Source organism: Myripristis murdjan, chromosome 24, assembly GCF_902150065.1.
Source record: "Myripristis murdjan chromosome 24, fMyrMur1.1, whole genome shotgun sequence".
Lineage (NCBI taxonomy): Eukaryota > Metazoa > Chordata > Actinopteri > Holocentriformes > Holocentridae > Myripristis > Myripristis murdjan.
In genome coordinates, this window is record NC_044003.1 from 15156278 (window position 1) to 15181164 (window position 24887).

At 41.0% G+C, this 24887-nt stretch overlaps 1 protein-coding gene across 1 annotated transcript in view; it reads left to right on the forward strand.

Moving 5' to 3' along the window:
- The window catches only part of syne2a (spectrin repeat containing, nuclear envelope 2a), a 100961-nt gene that overhangs the window by 54021 nt on the left and 22053 nt on the right, over nt 1–24887 (forward strand). The window contains exons 65-92 of the mRNA XM_030047854.1: nt 36–137; nt 511–978; nt 1818–1921; nt 2044–2182; nt 2659–2766; nt 3876–4028; nt 4307–4507; nt 4720–4812; nt 5152–5322; nt 5529–5699; nt 5854–5991; nt 7124–7323; nt 7903–8035; nt 8391–8573; nt 9766–9915; nt 11853–12029; nt 13103–13258; nt 13346–13510; nt 14187–14357; nt 14843–14976; nt 15273–15468; nt 18014–18196; nt 18501–18614; nt 18779–18933; nt 19705–19852; nt 20342–20436; nt 22111–22342; nt 23406–23603. Of these exons, the coding sequence (XP_029903714.1) occupies nt 36–137; nt 511–978; nt 1818–1921; nt 2044–2182; nt 2659–2766; nt 3876–4028; nt 4307–4507; nt 4720–4812; nt 5152–5322; nt 5529–5699; nt 5854–5991; nt 7124–7323; nt 7903–8035; nt 8391–8573; nt 9766–9915; nt 11853–12029; nt 13103–13258; nt 13346–13510; nt 14187–14357; nt 14843–14976; nt 15273–15468; nt 18014–18196; nt 18501–18614; nt 18779–18933; nt 19705–19852; nt 20342–20436; nt 22111–22342; nt 23406–23603 (4638 nt within the window). The remainder of the gene's footprint in view (nt 1–35; nt 138–510; nt 979–1817; nt 1922–2043; nt 2183–2658; nt 2767–3875; nt 4029–4306; nt 4508–4719; nt 4813–5151; nt 5323–5528; nt 5700–5853; nt 5992–7123; nt 7324–7902; nt 8036–8390; nt 8574–9765; nt 9916–11852; nt 12030–13102; nt 13259–13345; nt 13511–14186; nt 14358–14842; nt 14977–15272; nt 15469–18013; nt 18197–18500; nt 18615–18778; nt 18934–19704; nt 19853–20341; nt 20437–22110; nt 22343–23405; nt 23604–24887) is intronic.

Below are 24887 nucleotides of genomic sequence, written 5' to 3' on the forward strand. Positions count from 1 at the left end.
CATGCCCATATTCATACACCCCATATGTATGGTAGGACCCAGAGGACACACTCCTAGACCAAGACCTTGTGGCGACAAATGCTTCAACTGTGGAAAGTGACAGTGTTCCTGAAATTAATCTGCTCTCAGAAGTCCAGGTAGTTGACGTTTTTATTTGAGGGGAGATTGGATTGATATGATGTATAATCATCTTTTTGTTATGTCTGTTTTTTTGTTTTTGTTTTGTTTGTTTTTTGTCTTCATAGCCCTCAAGTATTAATGTTTTTGTAATGTTATTTTTGATATCACTGTGATTATTTCTTTAGGGGAGTAAACACTTACAGTAACAACTCAGTGTAAATCATAATGCAGTGAGTGGTAGTAATTCACATTCTTTGACAAACCATCGCTTTATTGTTGAATTCAGAGATTTTGTCCAACATGATCTTTATTTACTATATGTCTGTTGCAAATGCTAACAGCTGCCAGGACTTTGATTAAACTCTCATTGATTTCCTAATCTTACTTCAGGCCCCGGAGACTTTGGCCAGTCAATTTTTGCCCAAGGCAGAGATAAGAGCAGTAACTGCAGCAACGCGGCCAGTATTTGTGAAGACGGTGCTGACTATCAAGGAATCTGGACCAGAGAATGTGGGGACTGGATCAGTAACAATGGAATCTAGACTTCCCTCTAAGGCTGAAGTTTATGAAGCATCTTGTCCTGGAACCATGACAACTGACCTGTTACCCACTGTGGCCATTCTGGCAGCTGAAGACCAGCGCACCTTTGCCCCTGCCACAGACCAGCATGGGACCCCAAAACGCGAAATCCTTGTCACTGACACAGATAACAGCAAAACACTCTTCCATCAGCCCGTGGCTGCAGTTGAAGACACAAGGTTCATTCCTGCAAGACCTACCACCCCATTCACACCAGCCAGACAATCAGGGGACAAGGAAGAACATTTGTCTGTGTCCAAAGCCCCTCACCAACATCTGGTAGGTGCCTGAAGAAGACAAGTTCTTGCAGCAGATTTACTGATATGTCAGATTTTGGATTGTATTCGTTTTAGGATAAAGATGTCCCTTTCATGATGTAAATGATGTTTCAAATGTTTTCCCACCCTGGTAACAATAAGAAACACTATATAAGAAACACTATATACTATTTATACTACTATATATTATTTTTCAGTACTGTCATCATCATCTACCAAGATTTAAGATTTCCTGAAAGTCAACTGCTAACTGCTAAAAACATAATATGGTTTGTAGTAGTAGAATTGATGTTTGTGAGATGTCTGACGGCATTGCTAGCTGAAGCTCCAAATCAGATTGAAGTGCATCACCAGCCCTCTCCTCCTCTGACGTCCTCCTCCTCTGTGAAATGGTGAATTTATGTAAAGCAAATTGGCATGTTGTGTTAAATTAACAGTTACTGTTATTATTTTGTTTTGAGACTAGCTAAAGATAACAGCTGCAGCTAAAGGCTGTCAATCAAACAGGGGCAAAAGGAACAAAAATTGAGTCATGTACTTACTGAATCGCTCCACTCTCAACGGGAGCAGCAAAACCAATCCTTTGACTTAGGAGAAACTCGCTACCAAGATCAGATTCTCTTAGTTTCATGATCATTTCTACCAATGATGACAGTAAAACTATCGATTTTTTTAATGAAAAATGAAAATATATTCAACTGCCAAAATATATTGGCTAACACCAACTTCAGCTCCAAAATATGACTATTAATTCTCAGAAACCCATATTAATGGTATCCTTCTTCATAGTCTTATTCCCCTATCCCCACCCTTCCTCTCTCTCTCTCTCTCAATGTCCAGGAGACTCTTTTGGAGTGGAAAGAGCAGAGTGGCGTCAGCATCAGTCCTTGTGGCATGGTGGAGGAATCCCAGCAGACTCAGGAGTCCTTGGAGATGCAGATCAGGTAAAGGCAGGGTGCCAGTCACAGCAGTGAGTGATGCAAAATTTTTCAACTCACATTTATTTACATACGAAATCATACAGCTTGCCACTGCAGGCATATTATATCCCTGCATCGTTCTCTAGGTTCCCTACATTGGCTGGCAATGAAGAGGAAGAGCAAAGATGGAGTTGGCTCTACAGTCAAATTTCTCAAAAATTCACCACCCTCAAAAAGGTTCAGGAGGAACATTCAGCACTGGGCAACTCAGGGCTTGAGGAAAAGGTAAAATACTGACCAATGAACAATCCAGTATAAGGATTTAACCATTACACTAAGTGCTGTTTAACAAAAGTTAATGTACTCAGTGACAATTGAGTACATTTTGATGGTTTCCTGCATCTGTGGTTCAGTGCATTTATGGTTGACATACAGCATAAAAAAATATTAGTTTGGAATATATAGGTACTAGTATTCGATATAACAGCCACTAAAATTGATTTGAAGAATGGACAGGAAAGGGTTTCTTTTTTGTTGGAAGTTTTCTTGGATAAAGCTTTTTTTTTTGTCATGATAAAAAAAAAGATATTCTTTTGTATTGAAAGGAGGGTTAATGAATGCAGCAGTGGTTTTAAGACACTACATCTCTTGTGAAATTCACCACAGACTTCACCTGTTTTTTATCACCTGTTTTTTGTTCTTCCTTCCTTCCTTCCTTCCTTCCTTCCTTCCTTCCTTTTGTGGTTCCTGTGGTTGTTTAGGTCCCAGGAAGGGAGGTAGAGACAACTGGTTCTGCTGCTGCTGTTCTTCAGGAAGCACAGGAATGCACTGCCCTGCTAAGACGACTCAGACAAAGAAAAGCTGCAGAGGTAACACTTCAATGTGCATGTATGTATGCACATTGTGTGTGTGTGTGTGTGTGTGTGTGTGTGTGTGTGTGTGTAGACCTATATGCAAGTGCACTCTGGTGCTCTCCATGCTCCATCCAACACTACCTGTGATCGCATGCAGGTGTGAGGGTCTTGCAAGTCGTCTGCTAAACAGATTTACATTCACCTACTACTTTATAAAAAAAATCAAACTTGAATGACAAACAATAAATAAACTTGGACTTTCCAATGCATAACTAGAGAGCTTAACAAAATTAATTTAAACAAATCTCAGCTATGATGTTAGTCTGGCCAAATACAAACAAACAAGGAAGGAAGCCACTTAAAACAAAGTGGCTTCCTTCCTTCTAATGGACTTAAACCTGAGGTAACTTTTCAGAGTGGGTAGACTTTTATCAATAATTTAACTCAATAACTCAAACAGCTCAAACAGCACCCTGCTGAGGCTTAATACCTTGTCCAAGTTGTGATTGGACTGAGATTGTGATGCTTCATTGAAGTGAGGTGTTTAATTTGTTTTGAACAATTTTTAATTAATGAGATTACAGTCCAGGGAGCAGGCCAGCAGACCATATTTTTTTCTCAGTGTATTTAGTTTGGATCGGACCCTCAGTGAATAATTGTGATTTGTCAATATATGAAGAAAAAGCTTTCAACTTGATTTTTCAGCACTGTTGAGAAGGTTAGAGGCAATCATCATGTCTTAACCTGAAAACTCACCAACATTTTTTTCTGACTTTAAAGCTTTATCATCCCAGTTTGAATGACATTCATGTGAAATCTCCTAATAATAACTCACTTTTTCCCATGTATCATTAGATAGAAACAGTGGGGAATTTTCCATTTGGCAGGGACAGCACAGAGACATGGGACATGTGGTAATACAGAATTTGAAATCTACCAAATTTTATTATTATTTTCCAGCTCAATAAAACCACCTCAGAAAAGAACAAAAACAACTCTTAAATATTAGACCAAGGAGCAAAAGTTTCCTACTGAAAAAAACTTTTTTTTTTCTTACCCTGGCATACCCTGGTGTTGAGTGATCCTTGGCAGCTCACCATGATAATGTGATTGATATTTTTTAGATCAGCTCTGCAGGAGTCTCTCGTCTTGGTGCAGAAACAGAGCTGCACAAGGCTCTGCGCAGAGTCCTGCTCTGTCTGGACACTCTGACTGACCTGCTGTTGACCCCTGCGGGAGCTGCGGACGACAACCACCTGAAGCTGCTGCAGCAGGAGGTGATATAACCTAAGCGTGCACATACATATTTAATCACTACATCTTGAATCACACTGAACGTTTATTCATATGCCCTGTGCAAAAGGATTTTCCCTTTTCTTTGCATTCAGAAGAAGTAGGCAAAATACACTCTAGAATTTGCTGCAAAATGACACTGATTCATTTTTCATGAAGTGATAAAGTGAACCTTTTCTTAGAATATACAACGAATATTCTAATATCACAAAAGTGACTTCTGTTTTCTACTTTTTGTGTCCCTGGCTACATCTCTGCTTAGTGTGTATCAGCTGAGTTGGTCCTCCTGGCTGAGGCGTTGAACGGTGTCGAGTCAGAGACCAGGCCTACACTTGGAACAGAGGAATCAGAGGCTCTTGGCTGTATCACCTGCCTTCAGGGTTGTCTACGTAAGGCCCAGCTGGTCCTCACCTCATCCCAGAATCAGCTCCGTGCACACCTCGGCCTCCCACATCAACATCAGGTTTGAAGTTTCACTCAGCTAGTAGAGCCCATTTTTTTTCATGCATCAACAAAATGCTAGCAGTTTAACAATCTCCAAAAAGCACATCTAACAACTTATAAACATGTTGACAAGGGTAAATATTAATTCTCAATCTTAGGCCATGTAACCGTGATTTAACTAACACAGCCTATGCTATGACTGAACTAACATTGGGTATTTTTCTTACTCAGGAGCTCCCCTTTAACCAGCTGTGTGTTTTGGACATATTTCAACTTGGACAGAGAGAGTCATTCCACAGCCTAAAGGATGTTCCCAGTTTAGAGGTAACAAGTGTGTGTGTGTGTGTGTGTGTGTGTGTGAGAGAGAGAGAGAGAGAGAGATGATTTCTACATTGTGGAAACTAAACCTGGGTACTTTTGGTAGATATTGCCTGTTGCACAAAATTCTTGCTCAGCAAAATCTAGAAAATATAATCAAAAGACACCAGAAAAATAAGGATGTAGAAAAATATTTCTCAAAAGCCACTGTGAATTCTGAAATTGTACAGACACTGTAAATTCAGAAATTTACAGTTCTCTTACATTTTTCTTATTTCTTATCAGGTTAGACATGATTTAGGTTTTTTTTTTTTTTTGAAGTGTGTGTCCCACCTGTATCTGCAGAATGTGCTGACAGAACATGTGAAAGAGTCCCCAGAGGAGAAAGCCAAGCTGCAGCAGGTTTCTCGCGTCTTGCTTCAGGGCATAACTCGCCTCCTGGAACTGGGTGAAGAATGTGTAATATTAAGACCAACCAGCCAGAGCCAACTTCAGCCTCTCCTCTGCAGACACAAGGTATCCAGCGAACTGCACCTGGAAGCCTCTTGATGTTTAAAAAAAAAAAAAAAACCCTGAAGAACAAGTGATCAAATTTAACTTAGAGATATTTAGACTTTAATCATATCTAATGTGTACACAGTATTGTGGTTACCCAGTGAATTTAATGGGGTTATTTTGCAATAATGTCACCTCTGTCCTAACTCTGGACTCATGGCCTCCAGAACTTGTTCCAGGTCCTTGGGTCCCAGGTGGCTTTTGTACAGCATCTATTCGCGCGAGAGCCAGAAACACTTAAAAGTCAGGAGGATGATTGGGTCCAGCTGGAGGTCAAGGTCAAAGCACTGCAGCAACAGGCTCTGGAGCAAGAGGTGGCTTCTCAGAGGAGGCTTCAGGTTTGTAGCATCAATTTGTTGAATCGTGCATACATAAAGTGTGAAAAAAAAGCATTTGTTTTTGTAACCTCTCCCACACTTGTCTTGGTCCTGCTATGACAGTGTGCTTGTGTATGTAAACTCAAATAAAGGTAAATGTGTGTTGGATGTGTAGGAGTGGAGCCGCTGGGGGGAAAATTGTGGTCGACTGGGCAGGCTGCTAGATGAGCTTGAAGCCATCAGCAGCAACAGTGAGGCAGAGGGGAGACATGACGACGAGGTTCAAATACAAGCCCGACTAGATGCCTGCCAGGTAACACCAATTACACTGCACACAACCACAGTCTTTATTTTTCTTTATTTGGCTTGTTTTTACTGTCCCGTACAAGAAAAAAAAAACTTTTGGAGACTGTTCAGTGTCAATCTGTGATGTCCAGTGCATTCATTTCTTGATGAAGTATTCTCATTTACTTTTTTGGAGTATTCACTTTCCCTCAATCTGCCTCATCCACACCATCTTTAGTTAAAGACTTCCTACATTTTCCAGAATGCCTTTCAACAACCACCAGAGAATGTAATGTAGTGGTTCAGTTGTTGCTTTCAGCTTTTGGCAATACATTGGGTTGCTGAGAGTAAGAGTGGCTGTAAGTGCAAGAATGAGATTTTCTTCTTCAGTTGTGGAAAAGTGAGACTGTCCCTCTACTCAAAGTGCATCATGTGCGCACTGCATTTGGTCGATTGAAGCTATTATTATTCCTGCCTCTTTTACGATGGATTCCTCCCTCCATGATTGTTGAATGTCTGCAAATGTTGGCCCTAGAAAGAAGCACTTTCTCTCATCACCTGGCCATCATGTCACCTCATCAACTTTTGGCCAGTTACCCACAGGAAAAAAAAAAATTAAAAATATAAATATTTTAACAGTGTCAAGTGTTTTGGGATGGATTCTCCTCTGATGACCATGTTTTGAACCTGCCTTCAGAGGGTGACAGATTGATGATAGCTCAGGCACGGCTCATACATGACACAACTCGTTACAAATTTCATTTTGTCCACAACAGAGACCAGATGGGAGAAGGTCATATTCCTTTTGACCGCTTTACCTCTTCATAGCTACTCTCTTTCTTTTTACTGTAATACCAAGGTTTCTCAGATGGAATGACAGGGACTGAAGGAGACAAAGGTTTTTTCCCCCTTCATTTTTGCTGGGTGTGTTCCAAATTATAGGACTGACCTGGTATATTTTTCTCTTTCTCCTCTTTCCCTTTTTTTACCTGATAGTTTACATTTTAGACACCTAGTTTCTCAACAGTAGAACATTTTTGGCCCATGCTATGTCATATATTGCTATGGAAAGCTGTTTGGCAAACCTGTTTGCCGAAAGAATCTGACGTGAATTTTTGTGGTAACCCCAGTTCAAAAACGTGATTCTCCCTATCCTGCAGCAAGTGCTGGTCCAGCTGGATCAGTGCAGAGCTGCTTTAGGTTCAGTCCAAGACCAAGGGAAGGTGCTGCAGACAGGGCCAGAGATCAGTACCTCGGGTGGCCAGGCAGGTGGCACTCTGGAGCTGCGATGGCAGAGCATCTACAGGCGGACAGAGCAAGAGATTCAGCGATGCCAAGATATCCAAGACAGCCGGGCCAGGTGGTTCAGGTTCAAGCATACCGACTCGCAATTACTGTCAAACTAGGCCGGCAATTGCTCCCACTGTACATCTTATTATTCACCAAGGGAGGCCAGACATGTTAATTATTGCTTGGGCAGCTTGATAAATTTTATTTTGTCTGGAATGACCACGTCAGTGATTTTTCCCTAGCTACAGAGTCAAAATTTGCCAGAATTTTGTTCCATTTCAGTTAATTGAGACAAGTAATTACAAGAGCTATGGAAGAGAAGAAAACCCACTTAGCATAAGTCTCCACTCAATCAAATTAGTTTTGCAGCCCCACATTATAAGATAGCTTACAGATATTGAACTTCTTAGAGTTTAAGTGTACTATATCTTACTATAATTTCACTAAAATCATCCTTATTAAAGAATTATGGGTACATATATTCATACATCAAACCCAGAGCAAACAGGGTGACAATGCCCCTAATTTATTGCCATTCTCTTGCATCAATATTTAACCCATGCCTCAGGTCTGACTTCACTCTGTGTGAAAGAGAAGTGATGTTCTGCCCCACTAGATGAGCTATCTGTGTTTCTCCTCCTCCCCACAGACTCCTTACAGACTTTGCCGCAATCAGTGAATGGTTGGTCGATGCCAACAAACACCTGGAAACATGGTCAAGCCTGACTGACACCACTGACCTGAGCCAGGAGCATGTTCACAGACATCTTACACAGCTGCTGGTAAGGCTCTCCACACTTCATCCAGTTTCACCCATCAATATTTTTCTTTCCATGTTCTAAAGGCTATAGGTTTGAGCATTGTGTCCATTTGTCCATTTGTCCAAAGAGACAAGAAACTTCAACAGAAAATCCAAGGAAATACATTTCTCAATACTTGAACAGATGATTTCCCAGAATTGCAATGAATAAAAAACACAGCAATAAGCAATTAGCACCAAAGATAGAGACAAAAAGGAAAAAGTCCACATGGATTAACACTGAAATGAAAACTCACTCAAAATCATCCATAACACATGACACACTGATGCATTCTGGCATGAATAAACTCTAACCGTGATTCTGCCCTGTCTCTCAGGACTTCACAATGCAGGTGGAGGCCACGTCAGTCCAGAGAGCGTCTGTGTCCCTTTTGGGCACGCGGCTACTACATCTGAGGGAAATTGACTGCCCGGCACTGCAGGGTCAGCTGGCCCAGCTTGAGAGCAGCTGGAGCCAGTTTACTTCTGATGTGGCTAAGGCTCAGGACCGGCTGCAGCAGGTACAGCAGCCGATCAGGGGGTTTTCTTCCTATGCTTCTTAAAGGTTCTGAACTACAAGTGAACTACAAGTGTACAATTCAATGTCACAAAAAATCAAGTGAATTAAGATGTGTTTCCTTAATAAAAGTTGCTACACGTTTAAATGAATTAGTTTTTTAAATGAATTAGTCAGTTTGTCCATGCATAAATAGGAACCTCAGTATGCTATCTTGATTGTAGCTGTTTTCTGGTGTCTTTCTGATTTTGAAGTCACTGTGAAATAGGTTGTGTTATTGCACATCCTTTCATATCATGGGAGATCCCTCTTGCAGTTTAGAAGAGAGAACAAGCTATAGCAGAAACTGGGCCTATACAATCACCTGCACGTTTTACATCTCAGCCTATTATTGTGGATTTGCACAGAAGTGCTTTCACTGTTGTGGACTTATACTAAGCTAACATCATCGTCTATAGTGAGGTTTTTCAGTGTCTGAGACTGTGGGCCTCCACTTGGACAGCATTTAGAAAAAGGTTCCCCCTTTAGCGCAGCTCAGTTCCTGGAAGCTCATGGGATCACGTAGCTGCTATGTGATGCGACAGACATCCAAAAATTCAGCTGCTCCACATAACCTCTGCTCTGTAGTTGAGGCCAATCGAGAGTGAAACTATGTAGACCGTGATGTGGTAGTTACAGCTCAGCACGACAGTGGAAAACCATTTAAAACATAGTGCTGCTTGTTTTCAAAGATAATTGGACATCAAAACCCCCTTTTTCGGGAGGATGTAAAAAAGAAAGGAGGGACATTTTTAATTTTGTTCACCATTTATCACCAGAGAATGAAAGCAGATATTGAGAAAAATTGGCCAGTCTCGCCAAGTTTGGCAGGTGATTCCTTTTGATGTCTTATAGTTAGGCAGCCACTTCAGTAGAGGTGGATGAAAGGATGCAGTCTTATCTTCCAAAGAAGTATTGTGAACATACGCATCAGAAAAGTTTTAAAAAATCTTCAATATAATAGCTTTTTTGCTTAATATTACTGTGAATCATGGCAGAGTAGACTTCTCAGCAGGCTAAATAAAAAGCAATAAAGCTGATTTTGAAGTAAGAAATGAAAGGTACAGTGCAGTATGCAATAATATAAAGAGAAGTCACTGATAACAGTCCTTATTTTGTGCATCCATCTCTTCTTTCTGTCGTTGTGTCTCTATTAGTTGTTGCTGGCTGGATGGCCACCACTGGAGCTGCTGTCCGGACTAGAGGACAAGGCGAAGGAGCTGGAGGCCCGACTGAGTCAAGTAAAAGAAACTGTCCTCAAGGCCAAAGATGCTGCCCAGATCACTGAAACCCTCCAGCACCACCAGGTACTGCTGTCTCCACTATCCACTTTGTTTTTTTCCTCTTTCCATCACTTTCTCTTTAATCAATTGTGCCAGTGGTTTTATTTAATACCACAACCTGCATGTCGTAGTTTCAAAACAGTTCCAAGAAGTCCGATAATTAGCATTTCAAAATGCAACTGCTTTCAGGAGGTTGACTAAAATTTTTGAATGCTGATACAAATATTTTGGGATTGAAGCTGGTGATGACTGGTTTTCAGTTTCTTTCCATTTGATCATCAATTTAACCATTCCCATGCCCCCAACAACAAAGGTACTCAGTGTTTCTCCTAGAATGGTTTTCTTGTCAGGATGGGAAAGCCTCTTTTACTAATTACTAATTTTATGAGCACATCCTCAGTGCAAGGTGAGGCAGACTTCACTGTAGGTTTTAACATACTGTTGAGTAAAATCCTGCCACATCACAGTGGAAGGAAAAATAACAGCAAAATCATAGTCATAGCTGTGGTCAGGGAGGATGCTCTATTATATGAGACACCTACAAATCATCAGTACCTTATTCTCACTCCACTGTTCCTTTGTTTTCACTCTGATTATGTACTTGGTTATTTGGTTTAAATTGCTTTTCTTGCCGGCTTGGCTCCCTTTGGAGCAGTCTTCTTGTTACCCTACATCACTGCGCGCCCTTGTATGTGCACCGATCCCGCTAAGTAAACAGAGCCTAACTAGTAATCCAGTGGTTTGTGGCTCTCTTAGGATCTGGGCCCAGTTTAGGAACCATTTTAACAGCAAAACACCACTTCCTTCATCTCCTATTGTGGCCAACGCTCTCTTCCCGCCATCTCTTGTCGATCCTGCTTTCCATGAATGGGATAGGGGCGGGGTGAAATGTGTTAAGAATTTGTTCAAGGATGGTTGCTTTGTCTCATTTGATCAGCTAAGGACAGATTTTAGCCTGCCCCACTCTCATTTTTTTAGGTACCTGCAAGTACGTAGTTTTGTAAGAGCACATTTTTCTCCATCTCTGTCCCCCCCGCAAGGTGACTGGTTAGATGAATGCTTGAATATACATCCGTTAAGTAAAGGGGCAATGTCTGTTGTGTATAGTAATATTCAAAGATCTGCCTCACCCTCTCTTGAGCAGGTGAAGAAAAGATGGGAGGAGGAGTTGGGTTCAGCTATAACAGATACAACCTGGCAGGTAGCAGTGAAATTGGTGCATTCATCCTCATTGTGTGTTAGACATGGTTTATTACAATTTAAAATACTGCATGGGCTTCATTTATCCAGAACCAAGCTGGCGAGAATGTACCCAGGGTTGGACCCAACCTGCCTCAGGTGCAGACATGACCAGGCTACTTTGAGCCATATGTTTTAGGAATGTCCTAAATTAATTGATTTCTGGTCAGGAATATTCTATACTTTTTCCTACATCTGTGGTAAGGATTTTGAGCCAAACACCCTGACTGCCTTATTTGGTGTGGTCCCAGGGGATACACTAACATCATCGGATCAATGTAAAGCTATTGCATTTTCTTCACTGTTAGCTAGGAGACTAATTCTGTCAAGCTGGAAGAAGGCTACACCGCCCTCTCACAAGCGTTGGGTGGAGGAAGTGATGAGTTTTTTAAAAATTGAACGACTAAGATTCACTATTCAAGGAGACAGGCAGAGGTTTGTTAGAGTCTGGCGACCCTTTCTGTCATATTTTGAGTTTCCCCAAAAGTGATGTATCGGTCTCTGGAACTCCTAAGGATATTCTGTCCCTTGTTGTGGGACGTACTGTATGTGGGCATGGGTGCGTGGGAGGGTACATGTTGGATGTTTGTGATGTATTGTGACTACTTGTATTTGATTGTGTTGTCTCGTATTTGAAGTTTCTATATGTAAAAAACCCAATAAAAAAAAATAAAAAATAAAAAATAAAAAAAAAATAAATTGCTTTTCTTAATTTGTCCCAGGAGCTGAAGGCAGGCTTGGTCAGTGGGCAGCTGCTTCTCGACTTCCTGGGTCAGTCTGGGCCTCGGGTAGCAGGAGCAGACATTCAGGCCCTCTCTTCACAGCGTACAATTTTTGCTGAGCGACTTGGCGCCCTTAACCTGAGTTGGCTGCACCTCCAGGGGGCGCTGGGGAGCCAGGTCAGTATCTCAGCTACAGTATGAATGGATGCAGTTTGTTGGATTACATACAGTATTTACTGTAGGACTGATCAGTGCTAACCAGTGTTGGGACCAATTACTCACAAAACTAATAAGTTACAATTACTAATTACTTCTGTAAAAAACTAATTTTGATTACTACTCAATTACTGCTGCAGAAGAGTAATTCAATTACTGGGGAAAGTAATTTTTATGATGACTTTTTTCTTTTCTTAAATCCTCTTATTAATGCACATATTTTTGCGTTGCTGTTGCAGTGTGGACATTGCTGTCAAATTTCATCTATCATTGTCGGTGTTGGGCACGTTACTTTGAAAAAATAATTCATTATAGTTTAAAGTAGTGATATCAGTTAGTCAGGATGGGGAATTGAACTCGAGGTCTTTTGTACGACAGGCGGCGAAACTATTCACTCTGCCGTCGGAGAACACAGACGATTCTTCTAATTTGTGCTCAGTCATTCTCCATGCATGTTGATAAGTTACGAAAAACTGCAAAGTCCGACCGGTTTGAAAATTGACACACCGCTTTTTCTCCACAAGACGCACATTTTTCGAACAGGATAGTAAAATAATAATAATAAGTATTAGTAGTAAGTAACGGCAAGTAACGGCGCATTTTATTGTTAGTAACGGTAACGGCGTTACAACGGGGGAAACAGTAATTTCTTTGATTACTCGTTACTGATAAAAGTAACGCCGTTAGTAACGCCGTTACTTTGTAACGCCGTTACTCCCATCACTGGTGCTAACTGACTGTCTCCTTGAACTGTAGCGTGAATGATTCTAACACAACATTTTAATTTCATTCCACACTAGTATGCATAAATATTTTATTCCTGTCCATATGGAGAATTTCTTATTTTTCATGGTTGATGATATTGATGAATGAAAGATATTGATATTGATATTAGCCTACAAAAAACTCACTGGTTGTGTTTTTGTAATAGATTCAGTCACCTCAACTTTTGGAAAGAGCTAAAATATCATGGAATCGAATCAGTCCTTTATTTGTACACGTGAATCTGCAGCTGTGTTGCTTTACTCTGTTAGATGCGCAGGGCTGAAGAGATGCATCACACTTGTGCAGACAGAGAGAGGCGGCTGCGACGTCTTCACAGCTGGATAGCACAGCAGATAGAAAAGCTGAAGGAGTGGCAAAACCCTGTCAGCCAAACTCTGGCTCACAAGGCTCTGCTGGAGTGGCAGGTACAGTAACAGGCTTGTGAGCAGGATGAAGTTCTGTCTACGTCTGCTGCTCTCAGTCCTGAGCTTGGTCTCCTGATACTCTTCCAGGCCATTGAGCACAGAGTGAAGGAGGTGACTGCAGCGTTGCAGGAGCTGAGAGCCATACGTGTGCAGATTGACAAGGACGAAAAGGAGGAGGACCATCCCAGTGACATTGCCTTTATTGGGCAAATTGACAGTGTCAGTCAAGCTTGTGCAGCTCTTCATCAGCAGGTAGAAATCAACTTGTTGCTTCATACAAAGAGACGTGGCACATGGCTTAGTGAAGATCTGTCTTGAGGCCCTCTATTGCTGGCAGTAACACAATAATGATTCAAGCTATATCCTGTTAATGAAAGTTTTTACCATTGCTGTTCTAAACATTTAGTCGAGCTCTTTCCTGAGGAAAAAAAAAATCACTGTTCCACGGGATGTGATGTCCCTTACTTTTCCAGTTTAATTGTGATAAATAAAAGAAGAATTACTGTAGTTAGTTAGTGTGAGTAGCGATAGATAAAGCCACCGTGACCGAACAGACAAAGAAAAGAGTGCCACCTTCAGAAACTTCAGAAACCCTCAGAAATCTTTTCAGACACTTTGCAAATATCGGTTTGTCCATGCTATAGTGCTCCATTCTAACATTTTAGAATTTTTTATGTTGTGAGAGTAAGTGACTGAGATGATCTGAAAAGTGAGAAAATGGGAACTTGTAGCACCTCTTTTGCTGTTTCCATAGCAAATTCAAGTGTCAGTATCTTTTTTATGAAATGGTAAGGTTTATGAAATGGTCCGGTTTCTTACTTTTGATAATGCCAGTGGCTTACTGTTATTATCACATAGAAATTGTCCCTGTGTCAAGGCCCACTGCACTTCCAGACACTATCCAGTCTGCTTTTGTGATAACTTGCAGATGGATACTCTGAGACCAGCTCTCCAACAAACGGTGGAGGAATGGAGATGTTTTGAGAGAGCACTGACGGAGGTTTCAGTTCACACCACTAGGGTGCGCTGTGCCCTGCAGCATCAGAAAACTCCTCTGCTTTCACTGAAGCAGGCGCAGAGCTACATGGACCTACTCCAGGTAAGCAAATCCTTACACATTGTACGTTTTTCATAAAGCAAGATTTACTGATATAATAATAGTAATGTACTTGATGAAAAAAAAAAACAGAAAGCAAATGTAATTGCAATTTAAGCAAGGTAAGAAATACAAAACTAAATCATAAAACTGAAGTAAAATGCAAACAAATAAATAAGTAGAACTCTCTGAAAATTAATTTTAATAAGTGATTTAAGTGCCTAAGCTTCTCAGGCAGGTCAATCCTAAGTCTTGAGGACCTGATGGCAAAAAACCCAAGAGATTTTGTTTTGCATGGAAATAGCTATTATATGTAGGGACCTTGGGCTGAGATCCGGCTCATATGAGGTTAAATGGTCTGTGATAAAGCTCTGTTGAAGACTCAGTAAGTCTTATAAGTCAGCTTTTGTGAGTCACAATAACGAGGTTTTGGAAAGGCGAACCTACCACTGGTGAGTATGAGGCCATGTTGTTTTTTCTATTCACAGCAAAACCAGGAGAAGGCTGAAAGTGGAGTGGAACGTTGGGAAGCCGTGGAAAAATCCTATCAGGGTCTGAGGAAGACTGTTCATCATGGAACGGCCCAGATGTTGGCTGGGCAAGTGGAAGGAGAGCACAAACGGTTAGTAGCCGTAAAGATAGCAGAAGAGAATCAGAAACGCAAATAGTAACTGAAAAAGAAATCCTGTTTGTTGTTTCACAAAGCTGTGGTGTTGACTGTTTTGGTCTGATGTTCCATGGTAATAATAGTAGAAGTAGGCATAGCTGAAGTAACATATGTGGATCTAATCTTATTTCATCAACAGAGACCAGTCTGAACATATATATACACTTCAGCTGCATCTCTTGTGGGATCAGGTTTAAAAAAAAAAAAAAAAAAAAAAAGTAGTTGACTGCAGTCTGTTTTGTGCACCACAGGTGGAAGGAGGTTGTGCAGGACATGAAGGAGGAGCTCCTGAGGACTGAGCAGGTGCTTTCCCTCTGGCAGAAGTACATCCAAGTCTCTGATCACTGCTACCTTCGCCTGCAACACCTACAACAGCAGTGGGAGGCGCTGTCGAGCTGCCTACCTACACCACAACAGGACTTACAGGCTGTGCTGTCCTCGGTTGGGGTGAGTTCAGGGAATGAACATGAACAAGATGTCCTGCACGCTTTCCACTGAAGGTCTAAGAACTGAATGTTGTAGCCTTTCAATATAAAGTGTCCAAGACTTCTTTTGTGGTGATCAAAACTTCTTAAACACTATGTCTGGACACAGTTTTCTGGATTTTATGGACTAAATGTTAAAAAGCTGATCACAAGCAAACTTCACTTATGGCATTTGGTGGCTTCAAACCAGTTCACTAAAATCTAAATATTTCCACATTTAACTTTCAAGTTCTTCAGAAAGTTATTTCCATATGACATGAGTGCAGCTTAAGCTAGAATGCAACTGGCATCCTCTGAGATAGCTGGTGTGGGCTCATTACACTGTCAGTGTGATTGAAAAATAATGATAATTTGTCACATACACTATATTACCAAAAGTATTCGCTCACCTGCCTTTACTCATACTATGAACTGAAGTGCCATCCCATTCCTAACCCATAGAGTTCAATATGATGTCGGTCCACCTTTTGCAGCTATTACAGCTTCAACTCTTCTGGGAAGACTGTCCACAAGGTTGAGGAGAGTGTTTATAGGAATTTTTGACCATTCTTCCAAAAGCGCATTGGTGAGGTCACACACTGATGTTGGTCGAGAAGGCCTGGCTCTCAGTCTCCGCTCTAATTCATCCCAAAGGTGTTCTATCGGGTTCAGGTCAGGACTCTGTGCAGGCCAGTCAAGTTCATCCACACCAGACTCTGTCATCCATGTCTTTATGGACCTTGCTTTGTGCACTGGTGCACAGTCATGTTGGAAGAGGAAGGGGCCCGCTCCAAACTGTTCCCACAAGGTTGGGAGCACGGAATTGTCCAAAATGTTTTGGTATCCTGAAGCATTCAAAGTTCCTTTCACTGGAACTAAGGGGCCAAGCCCAGCTCCTGAAAAACAACCCCACACCATAATTCCTCCTCCACCAAATTTCACAGTCGGCACAATGCAGTCTGAAATGTACCGTTCTCCTGGCAACCTCCAAACCCAGACTCGTCCATCAGATTGCCAGATGGAAAAGCGTGATTCATCACTCCAGAGAACGCGTCTCCACTGCTCTAGAGGCCAGTGGCGGCGTGCTTTACACCATTGCATCCGACGCTTTGCATTGCACTTGGTGATGTGTGGCTTGGCTGCAGCTGCTCGGCCATGGAAACCCATTCCATGAAGCTCTCTGCGTACTGTACTTGGGCTAATCTGAAGGTCACATGAAGTTTGTAGCTCTGTAGCAATTGACTGTGCAGAAAGTCGGCGACCTCTTTGCACTATGCGCTTCAGCATCCGCTGACCCCTCTCCGTCACTTTACGTGGCCTACCACTTCGTGGCTGAGTTGCTGTTGTTCCCAAACGCTTCCATTTTGTTATAATAGAGCTGACAGTTGACTGTGGAATATTTAGGAGCGAGGAAATTTCACGACTGGATTTGTTGCACAGGTGGCATCCTATGACAGTTCCACGCTGGAATTCACTGAGCTCCTGAGAGCGGCCCATTCTTTCACAAATGTCTTGTTTCACAGTCTGCATGCCTGAGTGCTTGATTTTATACACCTGTGGCCAGGCCAAGTGATTAGGACACCTGATTCTGATCATTTGAATGGGTGAGCGAATACTTTTGGTAATATAGTGTATGTGCAGCAAAGCATTCATTCATTCATTCATTTAGGTCTCACAGGCATCTGAGACTTTGAGGTTCAACAAGCAGTTTTAATTAAACTTCCTTGTTGAAGGGCATCCAGATAAGGAGCACTTTGGTGAAATATTTATGTATCTTATACATTTACAGTTATCTTCATGTAATATTAGCAAGTCCACTCATAACAAGTTCATCTCAGGTTCTGGAAGAACACCAAACGCTTGACTAACCCACTTTTTATGGGGATGATGCAAAGAGCCTGTGCATTAGAATCAAGGCTCAGTTATTTCTTTCTTTCTTAATAAATGTTTTGCTGTCCTTGGAAAGAAATTGGGGAAACTGTTTCCCAGAAATGGACAGGATATCCACAGAGAAGAGAGGTCAAACGTATCAGTAATTGTCTGCACTGTTTTTCTTTATCAGTACAGCTGAGCTTACAGTCCCGATGCTCTCGTATTTTGGTGCAGGAAGACTAATGTAACACTGCTGTTATTTTGAACATTAAAACAAAACCTGGCTGGGTCCATTTATGTGGGACCTCAGTTCATTTCCCCCTTCTGCACACTCTTCATAAACACACAGGCATGTTTTTTAGGTGCTTTCACCTGGAAACATGTGTTGCAAAGAAAGAGGTTTTCATTTTCCGGGAGACATAAAACGCAGTTATCCTTATTATCTCTCATTCTATATTTAATGTGCATTTTTAAATGTGTTGACAACAGTGCAGGTTGACAAAGTAAGAAATATAATGTAATTAAATAGGTTCAGCATGTTCAGATTCCAGAAACAGGCAATAAAGCTCCTTGCATCTCTTAATCTTTCTAATATACCTCTATGTAACTGTCAGTGTGGGTTTCCTTGTTTTTGTTTGTCCTGCTTTTAATGTCAGAAATTGCAGGAGGATACTGAGGACCTGCAAAGCAGTGTGGGAGATGTACTGTCCACTTCCAAGCCTCTAATTGCATGTCTAGAACCATTAGCCGCCAACTTAATCCAATCAGAGACCAGACTGCTGTCACGTGATGTTCTGCTGCTGAGTCAGACATTGTCAAGGAAACATTCACATCTTCAGGTGAGGAACTCGGTGAAATAATGTCTAACTTTATCCAAATCTGGCTTGTTGTCCATCATAACAGTCTTAAAAAATAAGTAGTAATGATTCCATCCAACTAAAAAAAAATTAAATCTTTTTGATGCAAAAGTATTATTGTATGGTTTAGATGGAGGCTGAATTTATAAGGTTTCTTACTGATGTGAAACCAGTCTGGATGAAGTGATCAGTAACCTTAGCAGAGACTGCAAATCATTATTACTGCTGTCCAAGTTTCACACATCTACGCCAAGGATAAGTCGCTCAAACTTCTCTCTGCATGCAGGAGGATTTAGAGCAGCAAAAACTGTTCTGCACTAGTCTGAAGTCACTTGAAAACCAGACACAGAGCATATTGGAAAAGCTGAAAGCCCGTGTGAATGACATGGACCATGTGAAGGTGAGCCAGTATCCATATTTGTTATTAATGGAGACACTTCCTGTCAATTTGCTAGACTTGATGAGATCATTTATTGTTGCTTATGCTTAAATTTACAAGCAGATTGATACTACAAGATTCCTTGTTCATGGTCTCTAACACTGAAAAACTTGATGGATGTTTAGCAGATTCATTTGGAGCTCAGTGATCTGCTCCCATCACTTATTGACATCAGTGAGATGAGCTGCCATGTGACCCACTGTAACCAGGAAGCTGAGCGACTGCAGGCGCTCTGCAGGCAATGGACAGCAGGCCTGAGTTGCACATCGGATATGAACAGGTGAGGGCGTTCAGCATGGACCTGCGTTTGAGAGTGGCTGGCTCCAACTGTTTCATAACTATTTCATGATTTCACAATTCAGATATGTGTTTATTTATTGACATTCAAACCTAATATAGTTTGTCAGCACAGTTATTGTTGTAAAATATGGAAATAAATATTGCTTGCCATCATAAATGCACCGGCTTTTTCATTAACTAGAGGTTCGTTTTAGTCTATTCAGCCTCTTAGGTCATTAAAGAGGTGACACTGAAGCCAGGGAGGCCAAAACCAAAGAAAAAACTTGTGTGTGAACATTTTAAGACAAAAAGAAGAAGATTCAGCACTAAGTACACAACTATGACCAGAAATTGGCATACCTCTGGGACAGAACTAATTAATTTGGTCATCTTAAATGATGCTTTGAAGATTCAGTTCCACCGCCACGTTAAAATGCAAAACTGAAAATCTAGTATGGGAATAAGAACTTGTTGAAAATACAAAATGTGGCTGTGTGCACTGTGTGCTGTAAGGGTGTGAAGCAATGTGGAAACAATGTGGAAAATTTTGTAATTTGTGAGTAACTTTTATAAACAGTTATAAGTTATAAACAGATTTAATACTTATTTTGGCAGTACTTAATCCCATACTCTAGAAACAAAACCTGATTTAAGAGACAGTTTGTCTCAAATTTTCTGATGGAATATGGTGAATGCATTAATTTGATAAAAGATAAAAGTGTGTTGATTTACGTCTGTGCTGTTTGTTTGTATATGTCACATCATTTACCAGAGAGATGCAGGCTGAGATTCAGCGTTCCCAGAACTTTCAGCAGAAGTGTGAGAACCTGGTGTCTGTTCAGGAAAAGCTGGAGCAAGATTTGATGGCCAAAAAAGCTGAAAGTTACTCGAGCCTTCAAGAGATGCTGACTGTCCATCGGGTATAATACATTTGTCACTTCACCAGATTTTTCTCATTTCAGAGACATGCATGAACACTGAAGGGATATACATGTCAACTTTTAACATTTTTCTTGCAACACCCCAAAGGGGACTTGCTCTTACACTTGTATCATCAATTTGTGATGTGCATTATGTGAAGAGGTGAAATTAACTGTTTTTTGTCATATCCACCATCAAACTTCTGCCTCAGTTAAAGATTGCCTATTTTCCCCAAAACTGTTGGGAAAAAAATACTAGTTTTCTTGTAGCTGAAGTTCACTGACTGAGGTTAAGTTGTACGAGCTGTGAAATACAATATGAACACTGTCCTGTTATTTAACATTATTGAAAATAAGCTGGATGGATTTAGGCATCTTTGCCAGATACTTGTCTTTTCTGTCTTTTGTCTGAAAAGGTACCTCAGTGCATGAAATTAGTCAAAATTAGAGAACTGGAGCACTCATCTCATCTTCTCCTCACTCCCACAGAAGCTTCAGCCTGAAATAATGGTTGGGCACCATCTCCTGCAGGGTCTCCTCCATGATGCAGTGGAGTGCCTGGAAAACAAAACAGAAGAGAAAAGGTAAGCAAATGAAAAAAATTCGAAAAACACCCTCGTTGACAAAAAACTTTATGTATAAACAGCATATTGAGCTGAGTGTCCAAAATATGGGCAAGACTGACCCAATCTAGTAAAGTGCTGCTTTTTACAAATCTGTTTCATTTGTTTCAAGGCTTAAAAGCTTTTGACTTGTCTCATCCCCTTCATGGTTTGAATCAACAACAGATTATAGCAGTCATTCTGTTTCTTGGGGAGAGCAGGTGTTTTGCACCATTTTGTACATTTGTCATGTAGGAAGGAAAAATTTGGACTGAGGAATATCTAGTTGAGGTGTTGTGTTGATTGAGCAGGTAATTTCTACCAGAGCAATGACGCTGTTGAGATGCATGCTGGTCAGTATTTCAGGCCCATGAAAGGGTGAAAGTAACTGACTTGTTCAAGGGTTAGGGTTTGTTGTCTTGTATTATTTCACAGGCGCCATCATCTAATAAAATGATTAAATTTGAGGTTTTCCAGTTGCAATCCCTCCACCTTTTGTATTAGCACTATTAGACACACACACACACACACACACACACACACACACACACTGTTTGGTATGTGCAGGCATTTCCTGCCCTAGAACAGCTACATGGCTCCCTCTCTCAGATATTATGTGTCCATAAATCAGTTTTTCACAGTCTATTTGGAAAGTTCTTAACAATTTGAAAGCTCCAGCCCGCTCTGGAGCCCAGTCCGGATGTGTTGGACTGCGTTGACAGTGCAATTGTCAGTGAATCAATTTTGATACATTTATTTATTTTTTATTTCATATACTTTATTGTCCCCGCAGGGAAATTTGTCGTCATCATGATAGTCTTCTGTTATTGTATTACTGTGAAACCTTTCTGTAAAACCCTCTGCTTAATTTGGATTGCTGATGGCCTGTACACATAGATGTACTTCATTTTATTTATTTATTTGTGTCCATGTTTAAACATGATAAAGTATGCATTTGAGACTGTCATCTAAAAGCAAACACTCTTCAGTCAATCCATAAATGTAAATCAGTTTCTTTTCCTTACTTTTTAAGTAAGTAAGCTTTTGACATCTGTTTTTAATATTGTGTTTATATGTTATTACATATGTTATTACAGCCTAGGTTGGGCCACCAACACATACATACCGTATTTCACCAATTAATCGCCCGGTCGCAAATAGCCGCCTGGATCTTATAAACGCCTGGGGTCTGCACCCATTTTGGTATTAAACGCCCACCCGAATAACCACCGGGGCGATTATTTGTATTATATTGAGGTAACCCAAAATAAGGCTATTCTCCTTATTTTTGCAGAAGTAAACAGTTAGCCGCACAATAACTGTGCCGCACTTCCGTTTTCTGTCAAAATAAGAGAGCTAGCTAACGTTAGAAAAAAGGGTGTACCGTAATCTTAAATCGACCGACTGTAAATATGTTGGACAGGAACTGTCATCACAATAATGGCCCGTTGCAGGTCTGTGCAAAAATAAATAAAGGCCTGCAGTGAATAGCAGCCTGGTTCTTTTAAACGCCTGGGGTCCAAGTTGATTTTGCGTATTAAACGCCCAGGCAATTAATTGGGGAAATACGGTATGTTTACAGTGATTCGATTGCTGTGGTTGCTGCTTGTATGGGACAGATAAGCTCATACTCGTCTTGTGTTGCTTCCTGTGTAGATCTGAACTCATGGGTACAGTGGGCCGTGTGAGAGAAAGCTGGCTCAAGTCTGTTGCTCTAGCTGGCCAGTGCAAGGCACTAGCAGAGGAACACCTGGACCTGTGGAGGATCTACAAACACGGCATGAAGCTCCTGTGGAAGCTGCTGAGGGACGTTGACCCTCTGCTGCCCCCTGCCTCCCAAGCTCCATGCACACTGCAGCAGCTACAAAGCTACATGGACAATTGTCGGGTTAGTGTGTTCATCTAAGAGTTTTTTTGAATTTACAGTTGCACGTTTAACTGTATCATACATTCAAAGCAAATGGACAGGACTCAGATTTAAAAATTGTGTTAGCAAGCATCCATCCTGCTGAATTGTCCTTGAGCAAGTAGCTAAATCCCTACCAGCAGCATGCTGTTGACCCCTGACCTCCCTGGGGGATGGAGGCTAACCCAAAGAGAGTTTCCATTCAGCACCAATAAAATATCCTTTATTTAAAAATCCCCCCAAATACTAGACATAGATCTAATACTCTCACACTCCAGAGACTCCAGTCTGTGATCATTAACAATCTCTCTGAATTGTTAAAAATTAGGCTTCTCATTTTGGATTGAGGTTGAATTTGTGGACTAATATAGGTTTTCTTTTTCTGAGTTTAAATGAGTTTCACAGAAAATCTACCCACATCCCTATAAAGTCACCATGGATCTCATCATGAATTTCACCAAATTTCCATTCTTTGCCAATGTCACACAAATCAGAAACCTAAAGACGTGTCCTTTTTTTTTTGCTTTTGCTTTGGGAAAGATGTGTTCATATGCACAAAACAGAGATGAACTTGTTAAGCAATAGAACAAAGTTTTGACTAATAGATTGCTTTTTAAGTGACAATAGCAATTAAAATCAAAAGTGTCCTCAGTACATTGTTGTAGACTCTTGTGTTGAGTAACTGTGAACACTCTGAATGTTTGCACCAAGCACTGGAACTGAATCAGATTGCTCACATTGTACAGCAGTTACATAAATAAACTTTTTAAAGATTCTTTCAGTATTTTCAAAGATCCCACAAAAATCTCCCCTTTTTTGTGTTATAAAGCAATCCAGCACATTTCCCAAAAAATGTGACCCAGTGGCACACAATGTAAGTGCAGTGTAGAGGCTGGTAGAGGCTGCCAGTCTTGATGATGGAGTCATTTGCTGACAGTAATCATACTAATATCTCAAAATCAGTGTGATAATGATGTATTGGTGTCAAAGTGCTACATGTTGCACCTTTAAAGACAAATGCTGTTGGCCTTTTTATCTTTCCAAGCGTGTTGAAGAGACCCTGGATCTGCACTCTGCCACGTACAACCAGACAGTGGAGGCTGGCAGGCAGCTGTGCACATTTATGACAGAATCGCAGTGCCAGAGCCGACTGCAGGCAGAGCTCCAGGCCATAGAGGAGGCATGGGAAGAATCCACCACACTGCTGCGGAAAAGACGGACCTTACTAAGCACTATCACTCAGGTAACTTCCATATTTTCACCAAAGCCACACAGCACACACCCTCTACTCAGAAAAAACACTTTAGACTAGAATAACAGTTGCTTTTGTTTTTCATTGTTGTCAAATATTCAAATAAACTAGAATCAAGAATGCACATTTCTCCTTTTCAACTGTGTTCACAGAATGCACATTTACTGTTGCAGGTGAAGCCAGAGTTCTTTACTCAGTATTTCTCACCCTTTGTTGCGTGTCACTCCATCAGTTCTCCACCCACCGCTGCAGTTTATGAGCTATCATGTCATTTTCTGACAGTAAAATATGTTTTAAATGTAACAGGTTTTACTGCTATTTCCCATTATCTCAAGACATTCAATAAGCATATAGAAAACTATGGACTGACATCAAAGCTCCCCAGACTCTCTTTGTTGGTTGGGGGAGGGAGGGTCAGCTGTGGTTGACCCACATCCAGGAATCTCTCTAACCTTTCAAACACTCAGACACACACACATACAGTTTAACCCTAGCAAAAAGCCCCAGAGCCCCATGAGGGATCAAAGTGTGACTCTAATCTGGCCATGATCCTCACTGAGGGGCAGCCGGTTGCCACTGTGCAGTGCTATGGGATATCCTATATTGTGCAATAGATTTGGACGAAGCTGTATCCAGATCAAATTTTAAAAATGATACGAGCCTACCACTATAACATGGAAACATGCCTGTTCGATGCTGGAGACAGACCAAGGAAACCGCAACAAGAAACTAATCCCATATAGTTACAGTTTGGCTCAGCAACGTTGTTGTGTATTGCATCTACATGGATCATGTCCAGGACTGTAGCTGGTGCGTTTGTTTATGGACATTTCCAGTTTTCAAGGACCATATGAATGAATGAACAATAGGTTTAGTTCTGTCTCTATGTATGTAGCTATGCAAGGGCTTTATTTACTGCACATGCTAGTCTAATCTTTCATTTGCTAAACAATCCCTATGAGGCTGTGTGTGTGTGTATTCTCCAGTCGTCAGTGCTTGCTTGATGGATTGTTGAAATGAATGGTCAGTTTGTTTGGCTTTGTGTTTGTCAGAATTTAACCATTTAACCGTTTAAGATTTTCCATTGTGACTTCACAGATATGGATTCTTGAAGCCTGATACAGAGCACTTTAGATCATTTTCTTTAAAAAAAAAAAAAAGCCAATACTGGCCAAATATTGTCAGTTTCCAGGGGCCGCTATGCCACCTTGATCCCAGCTAAGAGTGATCCCTGTTTATATGACAGAGGGGCAAGCTGGCCTCCTGAGCTGTGTT